The following is a 12,122-nucleotide window of genomic DNA, read 5'->3' on the forward strand; positions in this document are numbered from 1 at the left end:
TCTCTCGCTCTCCTCCCTCCATCCATCTCTCGCTCTCCTCCCTCCATCCATCTCTCGCTCTCCTCCCTCCATCCATCTCTCGCTCTCCTCCCTCCCCCTCCAGGTGCGAACATCAACGCCCAGACTGAGGAGACCCAGGAAACAGCCCTGACGCTGTCCTGCTGTGGAGGGTTCCTGGAGGTGGCCGACTTCCTCATCAAGGCCGGGGCCGACATCGAGCTGGGCTGCTCCACGCCTCTCATGGAGGCTGCACAGGAGGGTCACCTGGAGCTGGTCAAATACCTCCTGACTGCAGGTACATAAACACCTGGAGTTGGTCAAACACCACCTGACTGCAGGTACATAAACACCTGGAGCTGGTCAAACACCTGCAGGTACATAAACACCTGGAGCTGGTCAAATACCTGCAGGTACATAAACACCTGGAGCTGGTCAAACACCTGCAGGTACATAAACACCTGGAGCTGGTAAAATACCTCCCGACTGCAGGTACATAAACACCTGGAGCTGGTCAAATACCTCCTGACTGCAGGTACATAAACACCTGGAGTTGGTCAAATACCTCCTGACTGCAGGTACATAAACACCTGGAGCTGGTCAAATACCTCCTGACTGCAGGTACATAAACACCTGGAGCTGGTCAAATACCTCCCGAATGCAGGTACATAAACACCTGGAGCTGGTCAAATACCTCCCGACTGCAGGTACATAAACACCTGGAGCTGGTCAAATACCTCCTGACTGCAGGTACATAAACACCTGGAGTTGGTCAAATACCTCCTGACTGCAGGTACATAAACACCTGGAGCTGGTCAAATACCTCCTGACTGCAGGTACATAAACACCTGGAGCTGGTCAAACACCTCCTGACTGCAGGTACATAAACACCTGGAGCTGGTCAAATACCTCCTGACTGCAGGTACATAAACACCTGGAGCTGGTCAAATACCTCCTGACTGCAGGTACATAAACACCTGGAGCTGGTCAAATACCTCCTGACTGCAGGTACATAAACACCTGGAGCTGGTCAAATACCTCCTGACTGCAGGTACATAAACACCTGGAGCTGGTCAAATACCTCCTGACTGCAGGTACATAAACACCTGGAGCTGGTCAAATACCTCCCGACTGCAGGTACATAAACACCTGGAGCTGGTCAAATACCTCCCGACTGCAGGTACATAAACACCTGGAGCTGGTCAAACACCTCCCGACTGCAGGTACATAAACACCTGGAGCTGGTCAAACACCTCCCGACTGCAGGTACATAAAAACCTGGAGCTGGTCAAATACCTCCCGACTGCAGGTACATAAACACCTGGAGCTGGTCAAATACCTCCCGACTGCAGGTACATAAACACCTGGAGCTGGTCAAACACCTCCCGAATGCAGGTACATAAACACCTGGAGCTGGTCAAATACCTCCTGACTGCAGGTACATAAACACCTGGAGCTGGTCAAATACCTCCCGAATGCAGGTACATAAACACCTGGAGCTGGTCAAATACCTCCTGACTGCAGGTACATAAACACCTGGAGCTGGTCAAATACCTCCCGACTGCAGGTACATAAACACCTGGAGCTGGTCAAACACCTCCCGAATGCAGGTACATAAACACCTGGAGCTGGTCAAATACCTCCCGACTGCAGGTACATAAACACCTGGAGCTGGTCAAATACTGAGGATTCTTTGTTTGATATTTAGTATTTTTGTAGAGTACTTATGTGAGACTCCAGGCCTTAGCCTAGAAACCAGATGGCTGTTGAAGGTAAAGTTGACAACTTCTACCTTTTTAACAGGGCTTGTTAGTTTTTTTTGTCTGCTCTGAACTCTGAACTCTCTCTATAGGGGCAAATGTGCACGCTACGACGGCGACAGGAGACACAGCGCTGACGTACGCGTGTGAGAACGGACACACTGACGTGGCCGACGTTCTTCTGCAGACTGGAGCTGATCTGGTACACAAACACCTGTTACCTCTCATTCTGTCACCATCTCCCTGTGTTTTTACTTCCCTGTGTTTTATCTTCCCTGCTATCTCTCTCACTCTGTCACCATCTCCCTGTGTTTTATCTTCCCTGTTATCTCTCTCATTCTGTCACCATCTCCCTGTGTTTTATCTTCCCTGCTATCTCTCTCACTCTGTCACCATCTCCCTGTGTTTTATCTTCCCTGTTATCTCTCTCATTCTGTCACCATCTTCCCTGTGTTTTATCTTCCCTGTTATCTCTCTCATTCTGTCACCATCTCCCTGTGTTTTATCTTCCCTGTTATCTCTCTCATTCTGTCACCATCTTCCCTGTGTTTTATCTTCCCTGTTATCTCTCTCATTCTGTCACCATCTCCCTGTGTTTGATTTTCCCTGTGTTTGATTTTCCCTGTGTTTGATTTTCCCTGTGTTTGACCTTCCCTGTGTTTGACCTTCCCTGTGTTTGACCTTCCCTGTGTTTGACCTTACCTGTGTTTGACCTTCCCTGTGTTTGACCTTCCCTGTGTTTGACCTTCCCTGTGTTTGACCTTCCCTGTGTTTGACCTTCCCTGTGTTTGACCTTCCCTGTTAGCTCTTTCATCATATCAATCTGTGTGTGTTTGTTTTACTGTCCTTGTTGGTACCAGTAGTCCTCACAAGTATAGTAAAACTATAACATTCGGACATGACTATTTTAGGCTTGGGGGTTAGAGTTAGTTAGGTTTAGGTATAGTTATAGGGTTAGAGTTAGAATTAAGGTTGGGGTTAGGCTTAGGGTTAGATTTAGAATTAAGGTTGGGGTTAGGCTTAGGGTTAGATTTAGAATTAAGGTTGGGGTTAGGCTTAGAGTTAGATTTAGAATTAAGGTTGGGGTTAGGCTTAGGGTTAGATTTAGGGGTTAAGGAAAATAGAGTTTTGGATGGGAATCAATTATTTGGTCCCCACAAGAATAGCAATACAAAACTGTGTGTGTGTGGACCATGTCCTCCCAATATCCACTTCCTGTTTGTCTGTTCTCCAGGAGCATGAGTCTGAGGGGGGGAGGACACCCCTGATGAAGGCAGCCAGAGCAGGACACCTCTGCACCGTGCAGTTCCTCATCAGCAAGGGTGGGTTAGGTTAGACTGCATCTTTTTTTTTAAACCCTCTACAATGCCCTCGTTAAAACGATGTCCTACTATGGCAGCCACTGGAAGGAGTAGGTGATGTCAGAGTGACTGCTTTGCATAGCTGCTTTGGTGGTGTTTTCTGTGGGACTGAAAAAAACCAAGCTTGGGAACGTAAAATGTGTTTTACCAGGCCCCATGCTTTCAAAATAATGGTTTTGTTCCAGAATCTCCTTCGTTCCTCAATGTTGTTTTCTCGTTTTCGGTTCTGTTTCCTGAACTGGTTCCAACCCCTGGTTCTAATAGTCTTTGGCTTAGATTGCATTAAAAAACAAGTACAAGTCCCTCATATAGGATCTACATTCATTTTGAACTATTGTTGTTTTGAAACTATTGATTCGTAGAAGTGAATTTAAAGTGAAAGTTTCTTTCTTGTGTTTTGTGTCCAGGTGCTAATGTGAACAGAGCGACGGCTAACAAGGACCACACGGTGGTGTCTCTAGCCTGCGCTGGAGGACACCTGGCTGTGGTAGAGCTGCTGCTGACGCACGGAGCTGACCCCACACACAGACTGAAGGTAGAACAAACACACACACACACACACACCTGACCCCACACACAGACTGAAGGTAGAAAACACACACACACACCTGACGCCACACACAGACTGAAGGTAGAAAACACACACACACACACACACACACACACCTGACCCCACACACAGACTGAAGGTAGAACACACACACACACACCTGACCCCACACACAGACTGAAGGTAGAAAACACACACACACACCTGACCCCACACACAGACTGAAGATAGAAAACACACACACACACCTGACCCCACACACAGACTGAAGATAGAAAACACACACACACCATCAAACTCATAAGGATGCTGTTCATCTCAGCCATAGTAACAACAGTATCAGAATAGAAAAAGTTAACTTTGAAGTCTCATGTAGACTTACACTCACTTCCTGTTTCTCCTCCAATAGGACGGCTCGACAATGCTGATTGAAGCTGCTAAGGGCGGCCACACCAACGTGGTGTCCTACCTGCTAGACTTCCCTAACAACATCCTGTCTGTCCCCGCGCCCGACCTCTGCCAACTCACACCCCCCTCACAAGACCCCTCTCAGGTTAAATGTTTTTCATGAAATAGTTTTATGCTATTGAAACAGGAAATGGTCAGCATGGAAATTGTGTTTAACTAGTTGTCAAAGTGGTTGATGTTTTACGACCACTCATCTATCCCCAGGTTCCTCGTGTCCCATTCCAGGCCCTGGCCATGGTGGTGCCCCCCCAGGAGCCAGACAGAGCCCCTTCCAACATCACCACACCCCCGCCACCTGTCACCAGCAAAGGTAAAACGGGGAGCCCTGGCCAGTTATGAAAGGGGAGCCCTGGCCAGTTATGAACGGGGAGCCCTGGCCAGTTATGAACGGGGAGCCCTGGCCAGTTATGAACGGGGAGCCCTGGCCAGTTATGAACGGGGAGCCCTGGCCAGTTATGAACGGGGAGCCCTGGCCAGTTATGAACGGGGAGCCCTGGCCAGTTATGAACGGGGAGCCCTGGCCAGTTATGAACGGGGAGCCCTGGCCAGTTATGAACGGGGAGCCCTGGCCAGTTATGAACGGGGAGCCCTGGCCAGTTATGAACGGGGAGCCCTGGCCAGCTATGAACGGGGAGCCCTGGCCAGCTATGAACGGGGAGCCCTGGCCAGCTATGAACGGGGAGCCCTGGCCAGCTATGAACGGGGAGCCCTGGCCAGCTATGAACGGGGAGCCCTGGCCAGCTATGAACGGGGAGCCCTGGCCGGGCCAGCTATGAACGGGGAGCCCTGGCCGGGCCAGTTATGAACGGGGAGCCCTGGCCGGGCCAGTTATGAACGGGGAGCCCTGGCCGGGCCAGTTATGAACGGGGAGCCCTGGCCGGGCCAGTTATGAACGGGGAGCCCTGGCCGGGCCAGTTATGAACGGGGAGCAAACGTATGAGCAAAAATATAAAAGCATGGTCAGAACCAGCGTGGTCAGAACCAGTCAGTATCTGGCGCGACACATTTCCTTCACATAGAGTTGATCAGGCTGTTGATTGTGACCTGTTGAATGTTGTCCCGCTCCTCTTCAATCGTGCAAAGTTGCTGGATATTGGCGGGAACTGGAACATACTGTCGTACACGTCGATCCATAGCATCCCAAACATGCTTAATGGGAGACATGTCTGGTGAATATGCAGGGCATGGAAGAACTGGGACATTTTCAGCTTCCTGGAATTGTGTACATATCCTTGCGACATGGGGCTGTACATTATCATGCTGAAACATTAGGTGATGGAGGCAGATGAATGACACAACAATGGGCCTCCGGATCTCATCACGGTGTCTCTGTGCATTCAAATTGCCATACACGTGGTCTGCGGTTGTGAGGTCGGTTGGACGTAGTTCCAAATTCTCTAAAACGACGCTGGAGGCGGCTTATGGTAGAGAAATGTACATTCAGTTCTCTGGCAACAGCTATGGTGGACATTCCTGCAGTCAGCATGCCAATTGCACGCTCCATCAAAACCTGAGACATCTGTGGCATTGTGTTGTGACAAAACTGCACATTTGTGGCCTTTTATTGTCCCCAGCACAAGGAGCACCTGTGTAATGATCATGCTGTTTCTTGATATGCCACACCTGTCAGGTGGATGGATTATCTTGGCAAAGGAGAAGTGCACATTAACAGGGATGTAAACAAATTTGTGCACAATATTTGAGAGAAATGAGCTTTTTACGCGTATGGAACATTTCTGGGATAATTTATTTCAGCTCATGAAACATGTTGCGTTTATATTTTGCTTCAGTATACATATCGAAAGTGTCTAACGATGACGTGACTTCAACTGATGAGGAATTGACTTTATTGTAGTGTGACCTAATCTTCCTCTCATCCCTTTCTCCCTCAATCCTTCTCATCCCTCTTCCTCCATCCCTCTGCAGGTTCGTCCAAGCAGAGACACGCTGCCACCCCTTCCAGCCCCTCCAGTCCAGGGGGGGTACGTCCCGGCCCGGGTCCCGGGGATGCAGAGGCCTTGCCCCCCTTCCACCTGTGCCAGCCCCTGGAGTGTATTGTGGAGGAGACCGAGGGGAAGCTTAATGAGCTGGGCCAGAGGATCTCAGCCATAGAGAAGGCCCAGCTGCAGTCTCTGGAACTCATCCAAGGAGAGCCGCTCACCAAAGACAAGATCGAAGAGCTGAAGAAAAGCCGGGAGGAGCAGGTGAGAGCAGACGGATGATCATTCGTAGGTATAGGAACACAGAGAGATCCTATTGAATTATTGATGAGGTCATAGACCAGCGTTTCCCAAACTTGGTCCTGGGGACCCCTAGGGGTGCACCTTTTGGTTTTTGCCTGAGCAAAATGATTCAAATAATACATCTTTTTTTGAATCAGCTGTGTGGTGCTCGGGCAAAACCCAAAATGTGGACACTTTGGGGTCCCGAGGACCAAGTTTGGGAAACACTGTCATAGACCCTCAATACAGGTAGGTATGGAAAGTCTTGTCAAAAAAAAATGTACAACCCAAAGCGAAAATTTGCATTTCTTATTCCAAGTAGTTTTGTCTCCGTTTTTTATTGATTTTATTTAGTTTTGTGCCTAATGAACACCACCTAGGTCTGATAGGATCTGATGGGTCGATGAAATCTCTCAACCAATGGATGAGCAAGACCTGAACATAGAACTATGGGTCTGATCCCCCCATGGCTTGTGTCCTCTAGGTCCAGAAGAAGAAGAAGATCCTGAAGGAGCTGCAGAAGGTGGAGCGCCAGCTGCAGTTGAAGACCCAGCAGCAGTTCACCAAAGAGTACATGGAGGCCAAGGGCCTGAAGGAAGAGCAGGAGGCAGGCCAGGGCCCGGGACCAGGGCCGGGGGAAGGGGCCAACACTACCATGCCTGGGGTCCTCACAGCAACACCAGGGATTAACACGCGCACACAGCCCGGGTCGGACACAGGGTCTGACGAGGAGAACAGAGAGGAGGAGGAGGAAGAAGAAGAGGATGATGAGGAGGTTAGGAGTTGTTGGCGGTGGTCTGTTATTTCTGACTAGTTAAGAGTTTCTGCTTTTCCGCCATTTTCCCCCTGGTGTCTAATAATATCACCCCCCGGTGTCTAATAATATCACCCCCCGGTGTCTAATAATATCACCCCCCGGTGTCTAACAGAGACGCGACTGTCGCCCCCCTGATAGTGTCTAACGGAGATGCGACTGTCGTCCCCCTGATAGTGTCTTATAGAGACGCGACTGTCGCCTGATAGTGTCTAACGGCGACGCGACTGTCGTCCCCCTGATAGTGTCTTATAGAGACTTGACTGTCGTCCCCCTGATAGTGTCTTATAGAGACGCGACTGTCGTCCCCCTGATAGTGTCTAACGGAGACGCGACTGTCGTCCCCCTGATAGTGTCTAACGGAGACGCGACTGTCGTCCCCCTGATAGTGTCTAACGGAGACGCGACTGTCGTCCCCCTGATAGTGTCTAACGGAGACGCGACTGTCGTCCCCCTGATAGTGTCTAACGGAGACGCGACTGTCGTCCCCCTGATAGTGTCTTATAGAGACTCGACTGTCGCCCCCCTGATAGTGTCTAACGGAGACGCGACTGTCGTCCCCTGATAGTGTCTAACGGAGACGCGACTGTCGTCCCCCTGATAGTGTCTAATGGAGACGCGACTGTCGTCCCCTGATAGTGTCTAACGGAGACGCGACTGTCGTCCCCCTGATAGTGTCTAATGGAGACGCGACTGTCGTCCCCTGATAGTGTCTTATAGAGACTTGACTGTCGTCCCCCTGATAGTGTCTTATAGAGACTCGACTGTCGTCCCCTGATAGTGTCTTATAGAGACGCGACTGTCGTCTCCCTGATAGTGTCTAACGGAGACGCGACTGTCGTCCCCCTGATAGTGTCTAATTGAGACGCGACTGTCGTCCCCCTGATAGTGTCTTATAGAGACTCGACTGTCGTCCCCCTGATAGTGTCTTATAGAGACTCGACTGTCGTCCCCCTGATAGTGTCTAATGGAGACGCGACTGTCGTCCCCAGGGAGTCTAATCATTATTTATCCTGACTGAAGTTGTCCTGGTCACATTCCTCCTGGGTTTTGAGATCTGTTTCTTTTAGATGCTTAATTTGTAGAAGTTTGCCTCATTCTTATTCCAGGATGACGAAGATGAGGAGGATGATGATGATGATGACGACGACGACGACGAGGTGGAAGATTACGCTAAACTACCCCAGGTGGACACCATCCTCTACAGGGATGGACAGCAGCCCCCCCTGCCCCCCTCGCCCTCACCCCATCCCCTATGCTCCCCCCACTCCCATCTCCACCCCCTTCCTCCCCCCCTCCTGACTGCCTTCGTACCCATCCAGCCCCTACCTGAGTACAGCCCGTGCCCAGCTGACTACCCCTGCCCTGGCAGTACCAGCCCTGAGCTGCAGAGGGTACTGGTGGGCCACCAGATGCTGGGTCAGGGTCAAGGTCAGGGGTTAGGACCAGGGATGGTAGGGCAGCAGGCCCCAGACGGACTCATGGTGGCTTCGCCCGCTCAGACGCTTACAGACACGCTGGATGACATCATGGCAGGTGAGTGGGTGCAGCATAGCGTGGTCGTACAGCTGTTCTACCTGCTGTGGGTGGGTGCAGCGTAGCGTGGTTTTACAGCTGTTCTACCTGCTGTGGGTGGGTGCAGCGTAGCGTGGTTTTACAGCTGTTCTACCTGCTGTGGGTGGGTGCAGCGTAGCGTGGTTTTACAGCTGTTCTAGCTGCTGTGGGTGGGTGCAGCGTAGCGTGGTTTTACAGCTGTTCTAGCTGCTGTGGGTGGGTGCAGCGTAGCGTGGTTTTACAGCTGTTCTAGCTGCTGTGGGTGGGTGCAGCGTAGCATGGTTTTACAGCTGTGGGTGGGTGCAGCGTAGCGTGGTTTTACAGCTGTTCTAGCTGCTGTGGGTGGGTGCAGCGTAGTGTGGTTTTACAGCTGTTCTAGCTGCTGTGGGTGGGTGCAGCGTAGCATGGTTTTACAGCTGTGGGTGGGTGCAGCGTAGCGTGGTTTTACAGCTGTTCTACCTGCTGTGGGTAGGTGCAGCGTAGTGTGGTCGTACAGCTGTTCTACCTGCTGTGGGTGTGTGCAGCGTAGCGTGGTTTTACAGCTGTTCTACCTGCTGTGGGTGGGTGCAGCGTAGCGTGGTCGTACAGCTGTTCTACCTGCTGTGGGTGGGTGCAGCGTAGCGTGGTCGTACAGCTGTTCTAGCTGCTGTGGGTGGGTGCAGCGTAGCGTGGTCGTACAGCTGTTCTAGCTGCTGTGGGTGGGTGCAGCGTAGCGTGGTTTTACAGCTGTTCTACCTGCTGTGGGTGGGTGCAGCGTAGCGTGGTTTTACAGCTGTTCTACCTGCTGTGGGTGGGTGCAGCGTAGCGTGGTTTTACAGCTGTTCTACCTGCTGTGGGTAGGTGCAGCGTAGCGTGGTTTTACAGCTGTTCTACCTGCTGTGGGTGGGTGCAGCGTAGCGTGGTTTTACAGCTGTTCTACCTGCTGTGGGTGGGTGCAGCGTAGCGTGGTTTTACAGCTGTTCTACCTGCTGTGGGTGGGTGCAGCGTAGCGTGGTTTTACAGCTATTCTACCTGCTGTGGGTGGGTGCAGCGTAGCGTGGTTTTACAGCTGTTCTACCTGCTGTGGGTGGGTGCAGCGTAGCGTGGTTTTACAGCTGTTCTACCTGCTGTGGGTGGGTGCAGCGTAGCGTGGTTTTACAGCTGTTCTACCTGCTGTGGGTGGGTGCAGCGTAGCGTGGTTTTACAGCTGTTCTACCTGCTGTGGGTGGGTGCAGCGTAGCGTGGTTTTACAGCTGTTCTACCTGCTGTGGGTGGGTGGGTGCAGCGTAGCGTGGTTTTACAGCTGTTCTACCTGCTGTGGGTGGGTGCAGCGTAGCGTGGTTTTACAGCTGTTCTACCTGCTGTGGGTGGGTGCAGCGTAGCGTGGTTTTACAGCTGTTCTACCTGCTGTGGGTGGGTGCAGCGTAGCGTGGTTTTACAGCTGTTCTACCTGCTGTGGGTGGGTGCAGCGTAGCGGGGTCGTACAGCTGTTCTAGCTGCTGTGGGTGGGTGCAGCGTAGCGTGGTTTTACAGCTGTTCTACCTGCTGTGGGTGGGTGCAGCGTAGCGTGGTCGTACAGCTGTTCTAGCTGCTGTGGGTGGGTGCAGCGTAGCGTGGTTTTACAGCTGTTCTACCTGCTGTGGGTAGGTGCAGCGTAGCGTGGTTTTACAGCTGTGGGTGGTGCATCTCAAGTCTTAACTTATTTCCTCCTTAGAATACTCCTTGTCTCCTTTTCTTCAACTGCACTGATTTGAAAGAACAATACTGATGAACAAATTATACTTTTCCCTTTCTCTCCTTTTGTTTCTCTGTTCCAGCAGCGGTGGGCAGCAGAGTACCCATGTTGAACACTACAACGTCTCCAACCCCCCTGTCTGACCCCCTGTCACAGACCCCCTCCAGTATGGGTTCACCCCCCTCCCCACTGCCCCTCTACCCCTCTGTGGACATCGACGCACACGTAAGCCACTGTTCACACACACACACGCGCTGTGGATATCGATGCTCATGTACTGTAAAGCCAATGGTCACACACACACACACACACACACACACACACACACACACACACACACATTCAAGACTGAGAGACACACCTACACACAGCGTTGTTGTAAATGTGTGTGTGTCCCTCTCCTTTCAGACGGAGAGTAACCATGACACAGCGCTGACGCTGGCATGTGCCGGAGGACACGAGGAGCTGGTGTCTGTTCTCATCGCGCGAGGAGCCAACATCGAGCATCGCGACAAGAAGGGTAACACACACAAAGTTACTGTTCATTCTAAATGTTAGTTGGTCCTGTATATCCGTCAGACATCTTTTATTTTCTGATTAATCAGGAATATTTTTTTCATACATCCAAGACAGGATTTATACAGTGTTCAAAGTGCTTCACATTGTATTGGGTGAATCTGTATATCTGGTTGTGACCCCCCCTCTCCTTGTCCTCTGCCCAGGCTTCACCCCTCTGATCCTGGCTGCGACAGCGGGCCATGTAGGGGTGGTGGAGCTCCTTCTGGATAAAGGGGGTGACATAGAGGCCCAGTCGGAGAGAACCAAAGACACGCCCCTCTCCCTGGCCTGCTCAGGGGGACGACAAGAGGTACAGCAGAGCTCTGATTTAAATGTGTTGATAGTGTGTAATTCTATGGTACTTCCTTTCTATGAATCACCACATTGAATCTAAATCAACTCCCCTTTCACAGAAATAGCATATTGAGAAAACAATAGACTTACATTTCCTTGTCTCCTCTCCTAGGTGGTGGAGTTGTTGCTGTTGCGAGGAGCTAATAAAGAACATCGTAACGTGTCAGACTACACCCCTTTGAGCCTGGCGGCGTCCGGAGGCTACGTCAACATCATCAAGATCCTCCTCAACGCCGGCTCAGAGATCAACTCCAGGTACGGGACGGGGCCATCGTCTTCTCTTTTTACTGATACCACTACTTTCCCAGGTCTTCAACAAATACATGTATTTATGAAATAGCATTTCTTACATCAGAAATGTGCACTGGGTTGTTTAAATGAAGGATGACTGCATGTTTGGTAGTGAAAGTCCCTCACGTCTCTCACTAATTGATAAAATCCTCCCTCTATCTTCCTGTCTCCAGGACGGGCAGTAAGCTGGGTATCTCTCCCCTGATGCTGGCAGCGATGAACGGTCACGTCCCTGCGGTCAAGCTGCTGCTGGACATGGGCTCAGACATCAACGCTCAGATCGAGACTAACAGGAACACGGCTCTGACTCTGGCCTGCTTCCAGGGCCGGGCTGAGGTGGTCAGTCTGCTGCTGGACCGCAAGGCCAACGTAGAGCACAGAGCCAAGGTGAGGAGACAGAACCGGTCGCGGTCCATATTATAGCAGTATATCAAGTCCAGAGCCAAGTTACATATAGGCTCTGGTGAATCTTAACTAGA

General features: G+C 51.2%; 1 protein-coding gene across 24 annotated transcripts in view; it reads left to right on the forward strand.

Moving 5' to 3' along the window:
- Positions 1 to 12,122, forward strand: part of LOC139390939 (ankyrin repeat and KH domain-containing protein 1-like) — a 65,447-nt gene that overhangs the window by 29,658 nt on the left and 23,667 nt on the right. For 9 of the 24 annotated variants that reach the window (XM_071138349.1, XM_071138344.1, XM_071138348.1 and 6 more), the window contains exons 10-23: positions 104 to 295; positions 1,850 to 1,959; positions 2,992 to 3,088; positions 3,526 to 3,653; positions 4,078 to 4,221; positions 4,341 to 4,446; positions 6,063 to 6,340; positions 6,843 to 7,133; positions 8,261 to 8,708; positions 10,523 to 10,665; positions 10,849 to 10,960; positions 11,163 to 11,308; positions 11,465 to 11,607; positions 11,817 to 12,030. In XM_071138349.1, the coding sequence (XP_070994450.1) occupies positions 104 to 295; positions 1,850 to 1,959; positions 2,992 to 3,088; positions 3,526 to 3,653; positions 4,078 to 4,221; positions 4,341 to 4,446; positions 6,063 to 6,340; positions 6,843 to 7,133; positions 8,261 to 8,708; positions 10,523 to 10,665; positions 10,849 to 10,960; positions 11,163 to 11,308; positions 11,465 to 11,607; positions 11,817 to 12,030 (2,552 nt within the window). The remainder of the gene's footprint in view (positions 1 to 103; positions 296 to 1,849; positions 1,960 to 2,991; positions 3,089 to 3,525; positions 3,654 to 4,077; positions 4,222 to 4,340; positions 4,447 to 6,062; positions 6,341 to 6,842; positions 7,134 to 8,260; positions 8,709 to 10,522; positions 10,666 to 10,848; positions 10,961 to 11,162; positions 11,309 to 11,464; positions 11,608 to 11,816; positions 12,031 to 12,122) is intronic. The other 15 variants (XM_071138352.1, XM_071138351.1, XM_071138358.1 and 12 more) reach the window with 7 other exon arrangements.

Source organism: Oncorhynchus clarkii, chromosome 31 (assembly GCF_045791955.1).
Source record: "Oncorhynchus clarkii lewisi isolate Uvic-CL-2024 chromosome 31, UVic_Ocla_1.0, whole genome shotgun sequence".
Classification (NCBI taxonomy): domain Eukaryota; kingdom Metazoa; phylum Chordata; class Actinopteri; order Salmoniformes; family Salmonidae; genus Oncorhynchus; species Oncorhynchus clarkii.